This window comes from Poecilia reticulata, chromosome 4, assembly GCF_904066995.2.
Source record: "Poecilia reticulata chromosome 4, P_reticulata-male-v2, whole genome shotgun sequence".
Classification (NCBI taxonomy): Eukaryota; Metazoa; Chordata; class Actinopteri; order Cyprinodontiformes; family Poeciliidae; genus Poecilia; species Poecilia reticulata.
In genome coordinates this window covers 6139708-6160811 of record NC_088833.1, presented here as the reverse complement: position 1 = coordinate 6160811, position 21104 = coordinate 6139708, and the positions used below count along the sequence as shown (strand labels likewise).

The window sequence follows — 21104 nt, the reverse complement described above, 5'->3', positions numbered from 1 at the left end:
ATAGTTCAGCATCTTTTTCATGGCCTACAGTCACTACAAAGCCAACAACTAAAACTGTGTCGCCTTTACCAGTCTGTGAGGACCAGTCAAATCCTTGAAATGGAAAGTGGCACCTAAAGTGAACAAATAAAATCCTCAGTCTAAAAGTGGCTCCACTAACATAATCAGAACAAAAGAAAAAACAGGACAGAAGCACTTTTAGAACAATTAAAAAATGATAGACATTTCATTAAAAGACCAAAATAACAAATTGGATATCTGATGATCAATCAAAAGTGGTATGATAAAGAGGTCCAGGTAAAATCAACTCAATCTATTTTGATGTGCATAGAATTAAACACATCACTTAAAGTCTATCCAGCACCACAGTTGCTGCGTTTCCATCATAAATGTGTGCAAAACTTTGTCGATATTCCATTAATGTCAGAAATGTCAGGAGGATATACAGATGCACAAAAAGTAAAGAGTCAAGAATGATACCCTGGATGACTCCAAGAGACAGTAAAGTTCTTTTCATCTGAGGAAAGAACAGAACATAACTTTGACACCATACACTTATAAAACAAGTTCTGTAGCAGATAAACCCATACAGTGCCAAGAACACTTTATGCATGAAGCTCTGGGGGTTAATTAATTATGATGGACATATCTACCAGAGTGATTGAAACCACCTTGTGCTTCATATAAACACTTGTAATGGGCACAATCTCAAAAGTTTAATATTACACTAACTGGCAGAGGCTCACAAGTTAGAGCGGATTTTAATGTGGTTGATGGTTAAATTCCTCGGCCTAAATAAAAATCCCTTTGGCAGAACGCTGAACCACAAATTGCCACTGATGGCAGGCAAGCACCTTGCAAAAAAGCCCTGTGTGTTATTGTGTGTTTTACTGAGCAAGTTAGCAATGCATCCTGTTTGTCATAGAAGTACAAACTCTGGTTTGAAAGTGCTACAGAAGTACAGACAAATTAAAATTCACGAGCCTTAACTGCAGAACAAAAGATTGAAGCATGAGAAGGAGCGATCTTCAGACCAATACTAAAGCCACATGACGGGACAAAGGCATAAACAGGACAGTAAAGACAAAAAACAAATACATTTACTTGTTGCGTTTTGTATTTTGTGTGCAAATGGTACTTTGCATGTGGAAATGTCAAATATACAAATGGACCTCCAACAACCAGTGATTTATTTTGCACCAAGTCGTCTCAAGTTTTTCAACACAATCTCCACAGGGCTGTAGTAATAACACCAACACAGAAAAATGGAATGACACTTTATTTTCCAAATTTTTCTTGAGAGCAAATGTCAAGTGCATGTGGTTAGAAGCATTGGGCACAAGCCATTACCTTATGCTTTTCACCACACAAGGTCTTTGAAGTCAAGGTAATGCAATCGTTAAATAACATGGCCTCGGGCCACAGCAACCACACATTAATCGTGTCAGACTAATTGCATGTAATAAAACTTTATGAAAGCAAATTTTAATACAGTGACGCAACTCGGAACAAACATTAAATATGTTCAAAATCCATGGCCGTATAAGTTAATAAAGCTTCTCAGAAATGTGTTGCAGACTTTTAGGCTTCCAATGGAATATCTGACATTTGTCTTTCTTGATTTTAGCCTGGAAGCAACAGCGTGCGCACACCTTGCATCTGTAGCAGCGCCAGTTCTGTGGTGCATTATGGGAGTAACAACTTGCTGTTAAAGTGGAGCCTGAGTGAAAAGATTTGAAGGAGTGATCAAAGCTGCATACCAAGGCACTTCCATTAAGGTGATAAAAATCAGGCAGTAAAGGGGGAGGAAAACAAAACCTCACACAGAGCAGTCGACTTATTCCAACAACAGAACACATAGTAATGAGAAAATCCTGCCTTTCTTTGGAAACCATGAAATGTTCTCTCAATCAAAAGGCTCATCAACTGTTGTTTTGGCATGCAAACAACAAACAGTGTATACGTAGAGTTATAAGGTCGAAAGACATCATTTACTTGCACAGTCTTAAGATTAACACAGACTTTAGCGATCAATTATATTGAATTAGTCTGTGGTCAGTCTGAATCTTTTGGCCTATGTTGCCTGTCGACTCAGTGACGTTGCGTAAAGAACCTCTGAAGATACATTTTTAGGTTCTTTCACAGATTCCTAATTGAATTCATCTCTGGACTTTGACTGGGCCATTCAAACTGAGGACATATCATGACTTCACTTGCAGAAATTGTGGATGGAATCACTGAAGTTGGCAATAAAAATGGATATCAATATATAATGTTGAATATTGTAGACTTTGTGTGGTGGAAGGAATTAAGAATAGAAGGACAAAGTAATGGTGGAGTTTAATGCTTTTAGAAACAGTTAAAATATAACAAAGAAAAATACTTAATTTGGGAAAAGAAATTAAAATAAATGTTATCCAGCACTGATTTTAACATCAATCTACTTTGACCTAAATTATTCCACTGCATGTTTTGGTTGTATGTTTCGGATCATTGTAGAGCATTGGCTACATGGCACTCATCTAAAATCTCATAAGCAGTTAAGAAGCTAAACAGAAACATCTGTTACAGCTAAATGTTAACTAACTTAGCATTAGCCACAGGCAGAGCTAGTGAAGGTAGCTGTTTGAGGGAGAGGAATTAACTCTTGTTTTCTCTTCCTCGGTACGTAAAAATTAAAAGCCGTTTGTTGCATTTCAATACAATCAGGAGTTGCAAAGTCTGTTTCAGTAAAAGACGATGTTACTGCTGCTGTAGTTTTCAGAAAAAGTCCAAGACATCCTGGATCGAAACCGGGAAAAATGTAACTGAGACCATTGCAACACCAAGACTTGGAAAAAGCATTCTCAAGAACATGAACATTTTGATGTCCACAACATAACCTGTGCTTCATAACATCTGTTTTAGCAGGACTTCATATATCAAATGAAGTCCAACAAGTGTGTGACAGAATCATCACTGATAGGCTGTAAGCACTGTCCAGAGGAAAAAAAAAAGATTCAAACAAATAGAACCCAATAAAACTGTGGATATATCGTTCCTGTTTAAAAAGCGTCTCTCTAAGCAAAAAGAAAGTCATATGGTCTTAGATGGTTTATGCAGATGGTCTGCTTCATGCAAACCATCCGTTTCCCACAGTAAAATTCAAGTTCTTTTCAAGCATTTTCAAGGCAAATTTTCAAACTTTTTCAACACCACACTTTGGAGACCAAAATAATACAAATGAACTCTAAAGAAGACACTTTCAATTCATTTTCATATGACAATTTATAACTGTTAATATCTTGTGATAGTATGTTGCATGCTAAGTAGAGACAAAGAATTAAAACAAAGTTATGTTTTGAAACATCTCTCACAGACTGGATCATCAAAAAATTCCTGGTCACACCTGGAAGGGCTTTCAGATGTGGCTCTTGAACCTTTTACTGTAGAGATGAACAGATAAATCTTCAATGCTCTCAGCACAAGGAGACAAAAATAACATTGTGTATTCTGAGAAATGCTGCTAAGTAATCAGTGAGCAGGGAGCTCATAAAAATGCTGCCTGGATCCAATCAAACTGAAAGATGGCTCTTGTTTTAGGCTGATTAACCGTTGGAACGGCAAAATGTAGGCGAGCATTAGGGGACAGCATGTGAAAAAAGCAGAACGTTTAGATTGTACGGAGATAAGAAGCATAAAAGTAGGGGACCAGGAAAAAAAAAACCCTGGGGTGGTCTCCTCAGGTTTCTGAGCAAGATGTGAGCTCATGTCTGGCGTGTTATAAAGGTCTCTATGCAGACAGGGGGCTTTGTTCGAGTACATGTACTCTCAGGGCAGTTCCACTCACTGATCACTGGAGACCAAGAAGCGGATTAAGAGTCATATAATAGAGGTTTTACCTTTGAAAAGCTCAACTTCAGCAACCTTGACTTGATAATCTTTGTTGGCCTGTTTTTACTTGACCGAAAGAAAAACTGTCTAATGAAAGAACATACGTTACCTCAAATGTATTCACAAGGCCACTGTAAATATTGTGGTCGTTGCTAAGGTTTGAATGTTAGAGGTATGACGCTACGGTTGAAGAAACTTCACCTTATGCAATCTAGCATTAAAAAAAATGGCATTGGGTTCAAAAAATTACGCCAAGATACACAAACTCAGTTTTCAGTTTATTTAGTCTCTCTTATAGTCAATATACAGTCATTATCAAATCTAATGCTTATAGAATTGTCGTGTTTTAATTTTGTAGCAGCACGTTACATTGCAAGATTGTGCAAAAGCAAATAAAATCACTAGAAAACCAAAATTTTTTTAAAAAAGGGTATTTTAATTCACAAGCTGCTTTTATTGGTATTTTTAATGGAAATAATAATCATAAGAACAAGAAAAGCTGGGAAATACTCTAAAATCAATTAACTACATAAGAGAGGAAAAGATGATACAGTAAAAGTTACTTCAGGGCATTCAAGAGAATCTAGAGCATGTCAAATGGTCTCCTCCAGAGAAGCATACAACAAAACTGTGTTGCTATTATACGAGTGCAACTCCATCAAACAGAGAGAAAAACTTTTAAACCAAGACCTTGAGACAAAACGTGTTCTGATAGCAAAGTCAAATTCAAATACTTTTTAGGCATTTTGTGCATTTAGCAGCTATGGTTGTTTGGGGATAGACTGTTGCGTTCAATTGGTTGCAGTTTGTAACTTAATTCAGCTTTCACTACATCTTAAATTTTTAAAGCTGCAATGCCAGAACATTTTTCAATTTATCACTCTGGTAAGAAATGATGCAACATAGGGAACAATATGCTTTAGAGTAAGAAAGCATTAGTCTTTATGACATGAGCTCATTAACAAGAGACATTATTTGTGTTAGCTGGGAGCTGAGCAAGGAGGGAAAACATCAAGCAACGGTTTACCGTTTTGCAATAAAAATACATCAATAACTCTATAAAGATAGAAGGAGTAACAGATTTAAACGTTACACATTAAACAGCCTTTTAATGCCACATTCCCAGCAGACCAGCCTACATCTGCAATGTGCTAGAAACTCTCTCAAGCAAATTCAAAAATTCTAAGAGGATTGGATACTAAACTAAATGCACAAAATGCATTTGGATGGGCATAAATAGAAAAAAATATATAATTTTCTCTAGTTTCAGAAAACAAAATCTGCCTGAAACAAGAACAATGCAAACACGAGGAAGAAAAGACATTTTGGGAGTTGTTATAAAAAATAACGATTATGGATAAAATAGGAGGAGGAAAAAATAAGGATGAGACCACTGACTAGTAAAGTGCTTTATAAGGTAACCAATCAGTTTGAAAAGATCAAAGAGAGTTGCTGTTTGGGATTGAGATCAAAGTACGAGAAGGAAAAAGGTGGAGGAGAAAAAAGAAATGCAAACAAAGGACAGGAAATGCACACCTGTTGGGTTTTGGATCATGCAGGGTCAATATTCCCATCAGCTAACACACACAACTTTTGCTGGAAATGTAATCTATTCATTGTACATAAAAAGACAACAACAAAAAAATTGTAAACACACATATTCTATCAGAATAAGAGCAATTTATTTGCATCAATTAGCTTTGCTAAGTGCTACCAGAATTTGCACATAAAATTTATATTTTTTCCTCACAAAAATTAAAACAGATGTCGTGATCAAACAAGTATTAGTACTCAACACATAACGTTTCCCTTTTGAGTGAAAACATAACAGTACTCTAACTTACCTACAATGTTTGGCTACTCTATAATCTAAAAATATAATCCTCCAGATCTATTAGAACCAACTAGTGTGCCTTTCCTGAGCTGCATGCCTACAGACAGAGGCAATTCATTGTTACCATAACTGAAAAGCACAGCTTTAGTAAACCCCTAGAGAGCAGAAGTAGATTTTAAATTCCCTTAGTGTCATCCTCAGTTCATCAAGAAACACCTCATTGTTAAGTACAGCACACAAGGATGATGATGCTGGGATTCAGTTTATTTTTATATGCACTAATCTCAGTCACATAAGCATAGAACCCTTTAAAATAGCTGACATTAGTAAGACTAGGCCTTTAGGAAGCTTTTCATTGGTTGGGGGTATTTCAGCAAGATACACTACAGACAGAGTGGTTGACAGCGCCTCTGCACCAGCATGTCAACTATGTAAGGGGTGTGTGGGGTTGGGGTTGTCCGCTGAATATGCATCAAGTGTTTTTTGGGGGGGTTTTTCCAGGGCTGTCTAAACATTGGAAAGCTCTCTCCCATTCAGATTCACGATTCAATTGCTGCCGGGTGCCGAATTCCGAGTACGAACAGAGGAAAGGAGTTCCCCAAGGACATTCACAAGTTCCTGGTATGTAAATAGCAAAAGGCTTCGCTGTCGTAAATGTGACGAGTAGGGGAGCACAATGCTTCGCTCACGACATATGCAGGAGACATATGACTGAATCTCTCAAAGAAGAATCTCCCATTTGGCATTTCAGCTGCAGCAGTGCGTCAATCAAACTGCATGGTTCTGCATTTCTTAAATATCAAAAAAGAAATCTGAATATTATGGAGACATGTAGTCTTGTGGAAAATTAGGACATCCTACACCGGCCTGTGCATTTTCCTAAAATGTTAGCAGTTATGGATATATAATGCAGGGCCGTATGAGTCATTCTGAAAGAAGTCTGGTGAGGTACTGAAAAAAAAAATCTGTAATCAACTTTTCTGCTCTCCAGAAATAGTATCCAAGTGGAGGGTATTCAAAAATACTTCCAACATGCTTAGTTCTGGATGTCTAAGTAAGTTCACCCTGAAAGATGGATGCAAGACATTAAAAGAAGTCTTGACAAATACTAAAATGGCATAATTGGATGTACAGCAAGCTCTTGTGACTGTTGATATGAAAATGCATGCATGCCAGGACAATCAAGCAACTCACAGTTCATAATATAAGAGATTCAAAAACAAGTCGCAACAAAATAAAATCAAATGTCGCAAGTTACTGTTTGAGTTCTGCATCAGATAAACCATTTAAGTTCTACTGGCCTGGAAAAGATCTGACTGTCCCTTATTTTAAAGAAAAGGTATTTTTAGTAAAAGGAACCAAACAAGAACCCCCGTAAATACACCGACAACCAAAAGTTGAAGATCTGGGCTCGTCTGTTTTTCAAACTAGCAAGTTACAGTACGCTCTTTCGCTCTTATTTTTGCTCAGTTAGATTTTGTTGTTATTGTTTTTCCTTCACACACAAATTATTTTCCCATAGCTGTGTAAGCAAAACCAATCAACAACAGAGTAAAAAAAATAGAAGGTACAAAATTCTTTGGGTGAGGCAACACATTTACTTTTGACAGATCTTGCTAAAACTCTGCATTTCTAAATTTTAACATTTCTGAAATAAAAAAAAACAACAAAGTTCCAGCAAATGTTCAAATGTAAGATTTCCAGTAACACTGCCAAGAGATGCCAAAAGCCAAGTCCAGCTGAATGACCCGCCAACTTCTGGGCTTGAAAGACTGAGAAAAATTGGCATGAAACCAACCAGCCAATGCTGGTGCCAAGCTAATCATCTGGGGAAAGAAACTTTCAGACATACAGACTACGAATGATGATAAAAGACACGAAACTGGGCTGCTAACTTATAAACCTTGCAAATAGAAAGTCAGAACAAATTTTACCATTTCTTAAAAATTTGGGATTTGGAGATGTAATGCACTTTAATGTGTAATTTATCCATGAATCCATTTTAGAGTGTGATTTACTGGATGAACACAGTGCAAGCGAGTTTGTACATCAAGCAGCATTCTTATTTTTATCCCCCGTCATTCTTATAAACCAGCTGATTATCTGTGAATGACCATTGAAGAACAGTCTACATTTTAAGTAAGCACCCAAATAATAATTAGATGAATTACTTTAAAAAGTAGTGCTAGTGCCCTACTGTAGGGACCACCTCAAGCATTTAACATGCATAGGTGAGTGAATCTTCATCAGTGCAGAGCATGAGATTGAATAACCCTTCAATTCACTCGTCATTAAGACATTTTAAGGGCAACTGTGTATATTCCACAGCAGCCTATGTGTGATACTCTACACTCTTGATACTTGTCCAAAATATCCACAGCAACCTGGCTTAGCCAGGGATCAAAGTGTGTATAAAAACGTATTACATATACTTAAAACATATTATTTCACTGAAACTTGCAGAAATGTAAAAGTGAGACGAATATTAGTCAAAGAAGACATCTTATATAAATTATTTGTCTTAGGATTTTTCTCTAAAATAAGCTATTTTATGCACCATTTTCACACCAACTGTAAAAACAAAATTAGAATTACAGCGTAAACATAAATTTTAAGAACTACAATCAGAATGGTTCTTGTCTCTTGCTTATTTTCCTTTACATATAGGTCATCTACATTATAGGAGCAAGATTTCTGGTAGAGAGAAATCTTAGCAATAGCTAATCCAAGCAGAAGCTGCTCTGTATGCTGAAATGTGTGTCTCTGTTTATGTCAAGTGTTTTGGTGTATTTGCAAAAGAAACAATAGAGTAAGAGTGTGACTTCACCCCTTTGCAGAATTTTTAACACTCAGCATCATCTTATGTTTTATCTCAAACTCTAAGTCCCGACTGCTCCTCTCTGCTTCCTAATTAGCAAGCTGCATCTCCCACCCCAACTTTGTCATTTTCCTCCAGCAAAATACAAACACTGCACATCTTTTCATCTTCAGCACAGCCTCGTCTTACTGAGGCTCAGGCAGAGACGGCAAAGTTCAACTGATCAGCACAGGTCACCTACTGATTCATCTTCAAAGGTAGAGAAAGGAGGGGAAAAAAAAAACAACAGCAAACACGAAACAGCAGAGAACACGATTCCACATACCACCACCCAAAGACAACAACACCAGGAGGCAAGAGATGATCAGGATGGTGTGGAAGACAGACCAAAGCATAACTAGGGCCAGTGAAGAAGACTGTTGATGAGGCTTTAAGAGAAATAAAACTCTAGATTTCTTTTACAGAAGCTGGCAGCTCCACTATGCCTGAAAACAGCCGAACACCTTAGCAGCTACGACATCCAGCACTGCTGCAAAACTGCAGGCCTATCATCTTGCAAATTTTGCTGGGTGATAACTTGTCCCAGAATTTATTGCGTTAAAATTTTTTGTTTTGAGATAATTTTCTAATAATATAATGGGAATGGCATAATAATGCATTAACATTGTCAAAGATCAATAACCTTTAAATTCTAATGGATACCGGAAGACATTTTAAAAATTCAAAATATATAAACAACAGAAACAACAAAGTTGTTCTTTAATAAAAGGCTAGTTGAGATCAAAGCACCAAACTAAAGACTTCGGTCATTCAATTTTTTGTAGAAAGAGAGAAAAGAGAAAAACAATAAATCACGCAAATGGAAATTGAGCTTGTTTTAATTAATCATATATTTAATTGATTTAATGCTTATTATGACAGCCCTCACTAACAGCAAGCATATTTGTTCCATTTTGTACTTTTTGAAATATATTTTAGGATGTCTATTGATTGTGAATAAATGAGAATCTTGATTTCTATAAAAAGATTTTGGCACACTCAAGGTGATGAGGCTTTAAGAGAAGGTGCACTGCATATTGGGGGATATTTTGTGTTTGTACTATTAAACTAGGCAGTAGAAAGAGTTTTTGGATGGAATCTCAAGCATTTAGGGAACGTAGCCGTCATTGTGTTCCCTTATCCTGCATAAACCAGTGCTCCATTGTGACCCCAATATTTGCTTAAAAGTCCTTTAGAAAGTTGCAAAGAAACCACACACTTCCAGTACCCAACTAAACAAACGAAACCGTCACAGCTCAATCCCAACATGAACTAGAAGATGTTGGACCCCCAGCTTTCCTCAGAATGAAAAAGTTATGCAACATAACCCAGGCTTTTATGTATAATTTTGAATTTGTGTTGATGTGGAATCTGAACTTTCAATGCACTTCACAAACTTTTGACTGGCACTGTTTCTGCCCTACATCATAAAGTTGAACTTCAGTTCAACAATTTATTCACATTGTAGGAGTGGTTGTCAACATGTAGCACCGAATTTTCCTGACACTGTTAAACAATACAATGAGCTACCAGTCAGAGAAAAGAGTTCGAACACCTTGTACAGGTCTGGTTTAAATTTTTCATGATGCTAAATTTCTATGTGGCAGCAGACTTATAAATGGCTGTGCAGAAAGAAGTTAAATCAGCTGAGCTGACCTCCTTGAGTCTGTGACCCTGAACTTTGAGTAGCGTTTTAGCTCCTCAGGAACTGACAACAGACTGCACTGACTGTTTTTTTTTTATACGCGAGTCTCAGACTCCACAATATGAAAGCCTGCTATGCAGAGACTGGATCGGCTGCACAAAATCTCTTAGAATCTTCTCTGTCTCCCAACCCATTCACCTAATTTAGCATTTTTCCCCTTCCTGTTCTCTGAACTGCTTTCTGCCTCAGGGAACAACCCTGAAGGCTGCTGTTGCATATGCAAGGTCACATCTTTACCCGTGAATATGCACCTACTCTCTCACAAAAAACCAGGGGAGTATAAACTATGGATGGATCTTTGAACCTCAGAAAGGAACTTTCAGAAACCTCAAAGATGTGCGTATGCAACTCAGAACTGAAAATGTGAGAAAGACCAGGCGTAAGCAGGAAGAGAAAAATGGGGTTAAAAAACTGCGAGAAAAATAAGTCCAATGTGCTTCTACACAGTAGGAGTTCCAACTCTCTCCTCATCGAGAATGCAAAGCCTCTTCTGCAGCAGTGTGTGAATGTGTATGTGTGTGTGTGTGCGTGTGTGTGAGGGGGATGGGAGAGCAACAAATTCAACTTGTCTGGGGGAGGGAGCTGGTCTCTAAATTCTGCTGCTTGTCCCCCCAAATGCGTATTGTACCACCAGACCCCCACTCCTTTCAGCTCCTTCATTTTCAATCTGGGCCCACATGGCCATAAGATGGCCTTCGATTTTATCGTTTCTGCTGCAACACACCCAGCACGTCCTGCAGGAGTCTGAAAGAACACACCGACAACTAGAAAACCAGAAATAGAGGTGAGAGGTGTGTCAGAAAAAAGAAAACTTACTTACAAAACAGTGAGTTAGTTCATAAAAAACAGACAATTGGTTCCATAAAAATGAAATCAAAAGGCTCCATATCTGGAACAAGCGAGTATAATTAAGTGTAGTGTAGTCAGTGTTACTTTATACTTGCATTTTAAGGTAGTTCTATGATGGACTGGCGACCTGTCCAGGATGTACCCCACCTCTCACCCTAAATGTCTCGCTGGAGAGGCACCAGCACCCCTCCTGACAAGGTGTAAGAAAACGGATGGATGGATTTTAAGGTAGTTCTATCTTGCCGTTAAATGTGGAGTCTTCAAGAACTTCAAAGAAAATGAAAGCAAGCAAGCGAGCGAGCGAGGGAAGGAAGGAAGGAAGGAAGGAAGGAAGGAAGGAAGGAAGGAAGGAAGGAAGGAAGGAAGGAAGGAAGGAAGGAAGGAAGGAAGGAAGGAAGGAGACAGAAAAAAACAGGTCAATCGATGGATAGAAAAAGGAAAAATTGATTCACACTGGATGGATACAACTTTTAGGGAAGAGATGTTAGTTTTCCACACTTACACAGGCCTGGAAAACACCCATTCCATAGTTTTCAAAACTGTAGGAACTCTGTTCTTCAGAACCATACATTTATAAACATAAGTAAACAACGGCTCAACTTTTTATACAAATCACAGGCGAAATGTTAACAAATATCAAGGCTTTGTTGGCCCTAAATGGTGCAGAAGCATTAATCAAAATATCATATTTCTTAAGTAACCTCCCTCTGAGAAAAAGTCACTGGTTTTTAGTTCTTGTGGTGGAGAATCCAAACCTGTTAGGGTCTAAAGCTCCTCACACAAGGAGATCGTCACGGCAGCCATTTTCAGTTTGACGGAAAGGAAAACACTCATGTCAGTCAAGGAAAAACCAGACATCTGGTTTGATTAAAGTCGCTTTGGAGACTTCTGCACTGAAATGGCTCCTGTGCTGAGCCGTTTTTACCACACCTAACTATCGGCAAAAAATGACAGCAACTTTCTGCTTACTCAAAAATCTACCTCCATCAGGAACTGAAGGTGAGCTGCACTGTGACCAATCAGAACAGCAGCAGCAAAAGTATGGCAAACATTTTAAAAAACAAGAACTGTAAGTAAAAGTAGGGCATCTTTATAACAGAATGCAAAACATGGATACTCCTATCAGATCATCTTGTTTGTTAACGAGTTGAAGTCAAAATCTCAACTGAAAACAAAGCTTGGATTGCATTTATGATTATCAAACAAGTTTCTGATAGCTGCAAGTGGCATTTTGATGCATATCAGGAAAATGTCATCAAGAAAGCGTACTTTGCAGATAGAGAACGTTGTTTTTGTCAAATCAACCGCACTGTGATTTTATCCTAAAAAAATATTCAGACTAGACAGGCGTTCTGCGTTTTGGGGAAGATCAGTTTGAGATATGAGGAAAAGAGATAAAGGGCATAAAAAAAACAACATAAGCAGACAGAAAAATGTGAGAGATGGCAGGGGCTGCAAAAACACTTCAAAACCACTTTCAGTCAAGGCCAAACACAGAGGGGGCCCCTGTTTCTGCTGAGAAATGTGGGAAAAGGATCAAAAAGCGACCGCATAAATGATCTAGCCACGTCAGGACAGAGATTTAAACCACAACAGCTGGTGCACATAGGGAGGAACATCAGTTTTGTGTTCCATTTTAACCGCAGTCCAGCAGAAACTAAACAGAGTGCAATGAGCTGTACGTATACCGACACACAATTATGATTGATAGAAATGTACTTTGTATCAAATGAATGCGTAGTTTCTGCAAAAATATTAATCACTTTAGGACTTGTGAAAATATTTTACACACTTATGATTTAAATATAAGACTCCTGACAAATTCACATACTTGGTGTACTTAGGATGAGATGTTATGTACAGCTTCTTTCTTATTGAATCACAAACACTGGCCTTAACTGAGGCAAGGGAGTCCTGCGGTGCTTTAGATGTTGCTCTGGGTCCTATGGTGACCTGGATAAGTTCTTAAAACTGGCATTGTCCTTGAAACTTTTACACTCCACTGCACTTGTATTAGAAGGTAAATTGTTCTTGCTCCTCAAAAACTGAAGAAGGTGGAATGTCAGTGTGTCTGATGTTTCTTCTATGGTGTCCTAGAAAGGTCCATAAAATTCAAAAGTCCCAACAAGTTGCAACACAACAGCGAAAACATAAGGGATACTAAAGCTAAAGTTCTGCTATAAGAAACAATCCTAAATAGGCTGTAAAAACCTGATGGCATATCATCCACTTTAGCCAGTGTCCGCATTAGCTTAACGTCCATTTAGCATAACTTCTATTTTAGCAAGACGTTCCTTTAGTGTAACATTAGCCATTATGGCTTTTGCTGTTGTGTTATGCCTTTTTGCTGTCGTCTTGTGGCCTTTTGTGATTTGTTGACCCTTCAGGGCTAAAGACCGTCCGTTTCACGGCAGTTTCACAGAAGGATTTTGTTCAGCTTTCCTATATGTGGATAAAAGAAAACATCTTCAAACAGCCCAACATTTTAAGAAATTGAGTCTTTTTGTTCTGTTCTCATAACTTTTACATTAGAGGAAGATGCAGCAGAACTGATTCATTTAACCCAGGTATGTTTACAAGACGAGACCTTTAAAGGATTACTATTGCAACAACACATTATCAGTAGGGTAAAACTAACTAACCTGTGTCATGACAGTCTAATCCCAGTTTACGTTCCCTATTAGTGGCTGAACAATCCAACACTTGGTGAATTCTGCTTCACAATGATAGGAAGAGCCAACATCAAAGGATCAAAAAAGCGACGTCGCTATGAACGCTTGGCTGCCCAGTTATCCCTGTGGTAATCTCTACAAAGGAGATTTTATAGGTTTTCAAAGATTACAGATTTCCCAGTGGGACTCAAGGGGGGGGAAATCCTTAATTTACACCAACTATAACCAAGCACCTTAAAAGTCAAACACACAAAACTGTGAGTAATATTTAAATTTTAGTTAGGAAAAAAAAAAAAACTGAAGCTTGGAGATATTCTTTTATTAGCTGCAACAGGGGAATTAAAATCTATGGCTCTGCCTAAAAACAAGGAAGTTTAAAAAAAGAAAAATACTCCAAACAATAACAGTTATGGAAGAGAACACAGGCACAGAGATTTCAGCAAATCCTCTGAGGGCTTATAAATCACTGAGACTCATCACGATTTATGGGAGGTGTAAGACGATTTCTGCTCTCGCACTGCAGTTCAAGGATGACTAATGGGAAGCACCTGTAGCTCCGTAAACCTGAAGACATGTGAAAGCAGGTGAGACAAAAACCCAAACACCAGACAGCATTAATTTAATTTTATTTTTTTATAAAACGCCATGTACAGTTCAATGTTTTTGTTATCTAAATGTTGTGGCCAGAAATGCATAAAGCACAAAAATTAGCCGTAAGTCTAAAAAGAAAATGGATTAGGAAGCAATAATGCTCCCAGAAGAAGCAATGAGTCTGTGAATGTAAAAGTAACCTTGATAGAGCTCAGAGTCATGCAGGCAGAGCAGCAAGATGTAAGAAAGCTTTGAAGCTTTTACTGCAGAGAGCATAGCAGGAATTCTGATGCCCTGCTATAGCTCCTCCAATCCCCCACCCCCGACTCTTTCCAACTGGTTCAATATAAAGGGAGGATAAAGAGCAGAGCCAGTGTTTATCCAGCTGAGGGACAATAAAAAGAAAAGTAGTAAAATGAGAAATGGAAGGTTGCTAAGTAGCTGGAGGAGGAGGAAAAAAGAGGGAAGAGGAGTGAGTGTCTGATAAATTTATTGGAACCTCTGAATCTAAGATATTGAAAACCAGTAGGAAAACCACAGGGCTCTACAGCTCTTGGATTGAACGCAAACCAGAAAAGTTAGACTAAACAGCATTAATGCAACCTAATTTCCTCTTTTCCCTTTTCTTCCATCGAACTGAAATCATAATCAATTTTATATTTATTTTGTTCCGACTAGTTCATGGGTCAACCTGGCCCCATTTCAGATGTTGCCGTTTCGTTCATACAGCTTCGTGACCATAAACTCAGTTTTTAGACCAATATTTAAACCACTGTGCATCTTTATTTCCCTTTGCAGTTCAGCATTCAGAATTATAGTTAAATGTTCATTAAAATGCTAAAATCGCATCTAGAATTTGAAATGAACGTACATAGCCATCTAAATTTTGTATTACATCTTATTTTTATCGATTGTAGTTCTGATCCCCAGTGATTCAGGGGATCCTGATATGACAGCTTTTAACCCCAGACTCAACGATAATAGATGTCAATGACCATCAACGGGTAGAAAGCATTTATTGGAGTCAGAGAGTCATATTTCCTGTCAGTAGTACATGAGTATATAACAGAAAATTGCCCTAAAAAAGTTTAATTCATACCTCCCAAATGTTGTCCAGCAGGAAGGACCCTTTAAAGATGGCTGCATCCTGCCTGGATCCAGTGACTGTATGCCAACAGACAATACAACTACTATTCAAAAGGGGGCGCCCTTTTCATCAAAAGCAGATGAAGAAAAAGCTTAAAATCATAACCAGACAAAAAAGAAAGACAAAATCTACCAACAGCTGCCTGAGCTAGTCATCAAGAACGAGTTTAGCTAAAAATGGTACAAACAACTCAGATCATGATTATGTTTCTAATAAACAGATTCATTTCATCCAAAACAAATCAAAGCTCATTGTTCAGAATGTTTTCAAAACTTTAAGATCCATATTGTGATTTTAAATGAACAAGAAATTATAAATAGGAAAAAAATCTGATCAGAAACCACTTTTTAATGAACTCTGCAATTATGTAAAATCTTCAAACAAAAAGAAGAAAACTTGCCTAGATGTGACACTCAAGAAATATGAACACTAACTAAAGCAAAGTGTCATCTGTACACCTTCACGTCTCGTGGGAAACTCGGCAACAGGCTGGCCAGCCTCAGATTACACAGCTGTAAAAGAAAGAGGGGTGGAGCAGGGATGACTACAATTACATTTTACATTCTGATTATGGGACACTCACTCAACCAAACCCCAGAAATATTTTACGGAACTGAATCTTTAAAAACCACACAGCTTAAAAACCAAACTCCCTTTTCTACACAAAGCTGACTGAAACAACAAAAAAAAAAGGCTTTGAGCTGTAAAGTGCCTTGAGGAAAAATATATATATATAATTTTTTTATGTTTTTATAACAATAAATTCCACCACTTCTATACAAACAACCAGCAATAAAGTCAAGAATATGTGAAGTGGAAGAAAAATGATAAGAAAAAGAAGAGATTTTTCTTTGAAATAGAACTTCCAGAGAAATGTCGAGTGCATTTCAGTTCAGTCCCCTTGGGTCCATATTTTGTCTTGTACAGAAAAATCAAGACTGACAATTTTTGATAAATCTTTGCAAAAAGCTCCAGCAATCTGGATGGAGGGCACATGTGAACATCAACTGTATGGATTGTATATTTAAAGCTGTTGGGAGCTTTCATGGTGATGTCAGTTTTTATTTTACAGAGTTTTGCAGGAGGGTAAAACTAAAAATCCTTCCCGTTTATTGTGTTTCTTGCAGAGATAGTCAGACATTTCTAACGTTCTCCTACAAACTCTGAGGCTTTCAAAGAACAGCTGGATTTATAGATCCAACAGGTGGGCTGAGGCTCCCAAAAAATGAATTTCTGGATGAAACCGATTGCTGTGGATTTTGTTTAGTAGTATACGACTTTTCAGAATTTGATTTAATATAAAAAAAAATTAAACTACATTAAATTTCCTTCCACTTCAAAATGCTGCACATTATGTTGATGTATGACTAAAACCTATTGAAATTAGTTGTAGCTCTGCAAAATGTGAAAATGTTTAACAGTTATGCGTATTTTAACAAAGCACCATGTACTAATAAGCTATATGGTCACTTTAGGAAAGTGTTGGTACGTGAGCAGAACCTATAAGTAGTAAGAATATAAGACAGAAAAAGCAATACATAGCAATTTATAACTCCGGACAGCGTCGGTTATAAAAAGATAAAACTCAGTATCGGCCTAATTTTAAGTGATGTCTTTGCTCTAAAAGCCTGTTAACCTTCATTGCTGTTCTATTTTCACACCAGCAGCTGTAAGTAAGAAACAGCACTTCTAATTTACCATAAATCTTTCTTGCACATCACAAACAGAAACAAGAAGCTCATGGGATCAAATCCACACAGAAACTCCTCCAGTCTGATCTGGACAGCTGCTTTCTCACATGCAGCTCATGTGAGGGCAGCGGGGAGTGACTAAAAGCAAAAATTCAGTCATGTTCTTTAGTTACAAAACATTTGGAGAAGAGAAAAGAAAAAAAAATCCACATAGTAAAAAAAAATAAATAAAAATTATTTTGTTTAATTGAAATCCTTAAAATGTTTGAATTCAGGATTCATCCAAACATCCAGCGGATTCCTGCAGTCTCAGAGCGTTTTCCCTGCATGCAAGTCTGTTATACTTGTGGCGGCACAAAACGCATCACAATCAGTCGGATCAGCTTCCAGCCGTGACAGATTCTCACAGCTTATACAACAACATGACAGCTCCAGGGAGTTTATCCCGATGCTCTGGAGTGACGCTGAATGCCGCTTTTGGTATGAATATTAAATCAGTCATAAAAGTTTAAAGTGAGACTGACAAAAGCTAAAATTACTTCTAATTAATTACATCTTTGTAGTCGACAGAACGCTTTTCCAGTCATTTGAGAGAGAGGGGAAAAAAAAAAAAAAAAACACAGAAGCAGCCATTAATTCTCTGCATTTGCAGGCAGAAAAACAGGAATAATGCCGAGACAAAGCAATAGAAATAAGAGCGAGAAAGAGAGCGAGCACAAACTGGGGCTCTGGGAGGGGATGAGCAGTGACAACGGTGGATCTGCCGGGATCAGAGGAAGCCCTCAAAGCCGACTCCCGGTGCTGGGATGAAGGCGGCTCAGTGTGGAGGCAGAGGAGATGAAACAGCGTTTGGGGCCTCGGCCCCCCCCCGCTGCCTTCCCTCTGTGCTCCAGGCCTGTGAGCTCCTCTGCCTCTGAAGTGCAAAACACCCCCCCCAGCCTCCTTCTCCTCCCTGAAAAGCAACCACCACCCCTGCACCCTGCCATTTGGTGTGTTTAAGGGACTCTGCATGGATGGACATGACAGGGTATGGATTTAAAGGTGTTCGTTCTGCCTGCTTCCAATTAGTTACAACTGGAACATAAAATCCTCCTCATTAGTGGGAAGAGTTCAGGAAAATTAAATGCATCAACTTATTGGCTGAAAATCGAAATCCCTTGTTCGGTGGATCAATCACCAGCAGCCCCCTTAGTCATTAAATGTATCAAAAATAAGAAATCCTACCATTTGCAGTCAATGAACACACCAGCAAGCTATTCTCTGGTGCATTTTAGTTTTAAGTTTAGCAAAATAAATAAATTTAAAAAATCTGATAAAGGTTAGGGACACATTGCATGGATGGACATGACAGGGTATGTAAATGTAGAAAAACTTGGATATCTCACTTTCTTCTCTAGAAATGATCATCGAGTACATTTGTTCCTCTTCATGTTTTATAAAATACTTTAAATTGGTCAGACTCTGGCAATCAACATGTCACGCTGTGAAGAACCCCCGGAAATCCCAATACAGCAGTGCACCTCAAAGAGAGAAGAGTCAAGAAATTCCCTCTTATCCTGAAATCATTTACGTATTTGCAATTTGCTGCAAAGCAAAACCCCCAAACTATTCAGTTCAGTAGATTCTGATGCAAAATAGTGAGAATTTTCTCCTGATTCCAAAACTAAAACCTCTTTCACTCTCAGAAACTACAGATTTTTTTCATATTGGGGCTTTTATAGTTCATAGGGGAAAAATTAAATCTGAATAGTTATGTTACACCATAAAGGAAACTAGAAATAGGTAAAGCTGTAAAAAAAAGCAGGATTGGTGCATCTCTAAAAGCTGTCATCAACAACTGCCTGTTTAAACCAACTGTATGCAGAATTGCCTTAAAAGCAGCATTCTGTTGATGTGTTCATTCACAGAACATTTTCAGATTTTTTTTTTACTGCAAAACAACCTTTATCTGATGTTTATCAAACTCCAAAGGGTGTATAAGACCACATAAACCATCTGTGCCGTCAGTGATTAGAATAGATTTAAGAAATAATTGGCCCATTTCGATCTCTAACAAACTGATCGGTGCACTTCAACAATTAACACATCTAAAATAACCTTTAGATGACTCTCTTGGAGGCGAGAGGCCTTATCTGTGATTTATTATCCGCAAGAAATAAAAAGAAAACAAGGAGATTTTTACTGACTGATCTGTGAATGCTGCATTTAGAAGCCCTCCAAAAAAAAAAAAAAAAAAAACAATTAAGTGCATTGCAGACACATGAATCAGCTCTGAGATACAGCCTGTTAAACTTGATTATAGGGTCCCGGCTGCACATAATTAGTTAATGTCTCCTGATGCAATTCCTTATCAAGATTTATCGGAGGACCGCGTGCTGATGCTCCACATGAATGCACCCAAACTTCAAAGCTTTGCTTTAGCGCTGCAACGCCACAGCTTTTTGTTTCATAACACCCCAATGTTTTTCTCGACACGATTCTTCTGTCTACAGTATTTCAGGTGCAGGCCTCCAAGTGAGGGTCAAAACGTGAATAAAATGCAACTATTTTTATTACCTGCATCGTGAAAACTCCCAGCTCCTGTGAGGACAGCTTTTTCATTTGCTCCGCCAAAACTTGCGCTTCTTCCAGGATGGAAAACTCCGTCTCGGCTCCGCAGTATCCACAAGAGAGAGCCGAGCAAATCAAAGCGAGGCGCCACGAAAAAGCCACCGAGCCGCCGCGGAGGGGAAGGTGTTTATCCCGGAAAGCAGCGCGAGTCCTCGGCGTCTGAGCCTCCGCAGTCCGCCTCGCCATGATGGCAGGAGGTTTACAGCGCTGGAGGAAACACTGCGCGTGAACTGAACTGGTGGTGGGAAACAAACAAACAAGAACTTCAAGGGAACTTCTTTTTACAACTTTCCAGCGGAGTGTGCGAGTGTGCTTTCTCCCCGGCAAGAACCTCAAGTACTCCCAGCAATGCAAACCATCGCGCCTCCTTTACGTCCCCCGAGGAGAGCGAGGGATATCCATGCGGAAAAGTAGATATGTTTATGCTGGTTTTCCCTTTTCTTTCTTTCACAGCGTTGCTCCCTCCTCTAGTCGTCGTTCCAACTCCTGGAAGTCTGGCAAAGTGTGAGAGAGCCGGAGATTCACCACAATGGGAGTGAAAGTAGGAGGCGTGGAAACAGTAAGGAGTCCCACCGGCGCCTGGATCTCTCGATCAATGGATCAGGGGCCCGTGACGCGTTCACTGTTGCTGCGAAAAACAACAATCGAACAAGCGGCTCCAGTGAAATTAACTGTAAACACATTTTAATACATTTTTGTTTGTTTTGTTTGTTTTTATGTAACATTTCCTTTAAAAAAAGTTAATTTGCATGTTTTGCTACCTGGATTTCCTGGATTTCCTCGTCAAAAACCAATACTGAGCAACAAAAGCGAATATATGATTTGTGTTTTATACAAAGTAGGCTATTAAAACTAAGTAGACTACGGTGGTCATAAACAGCTGAGCAGCAGTTTGAATTTCCTTTGCTTACGTCTCATTTTCAAAATAACGAAAATATAAACTCGCCGGCAAAGAATAATAATACATAAATGACCCGTTTTTCTCAAATTCCGATGTCCTCCACATCCAGCTTCACTACCAAAATATTAACCCCGTGACGTCACTTGGGTTTCCGCATAAAGGTTCACATTAAATGATGAAAAATTTAACATATATATTCCTCCACAAATTTGATTGAAAATATAAATATTACGTTAGTACTATCTTCTATTTTAAAAGTTGAAAAATATAGCTATTTTTACAAATAGTTCAGACAGAAGAAACTTCCTACAGTTGCAGTTTACTATGGTTGGGCCTGCCATAAAAAAATACTGACCTTTTTCCTATTTTGTTTT

General features: G+C 38.3%; 1 protein-coding gene across 1 annotated transcript in view; it reads right to left on the bottom strand.

Moving 5' to 3' along the window:
• The window catches only part of cachd1 (cache domain containing 1), an 80261-nt gene extending 59881 nt beyond the window's left edge, over window positions 1-20380 (bottom strand). Inside the window, exon 1 of the mRNA XM_017304501.2 lies at window positions 19776-20380. Within this exon, the coding sequence (XP_017159990.1) occupies window positions 19776-20015 (240 nt within the window). The 5' untranslated portion in view covers window positions 20016-20380. The remainder of the gene's footprint in view (window positions 1-19775) is intronic.
• Between the last annotated feature and the right edge of the window lie 724 nt (window positions 20381-21104).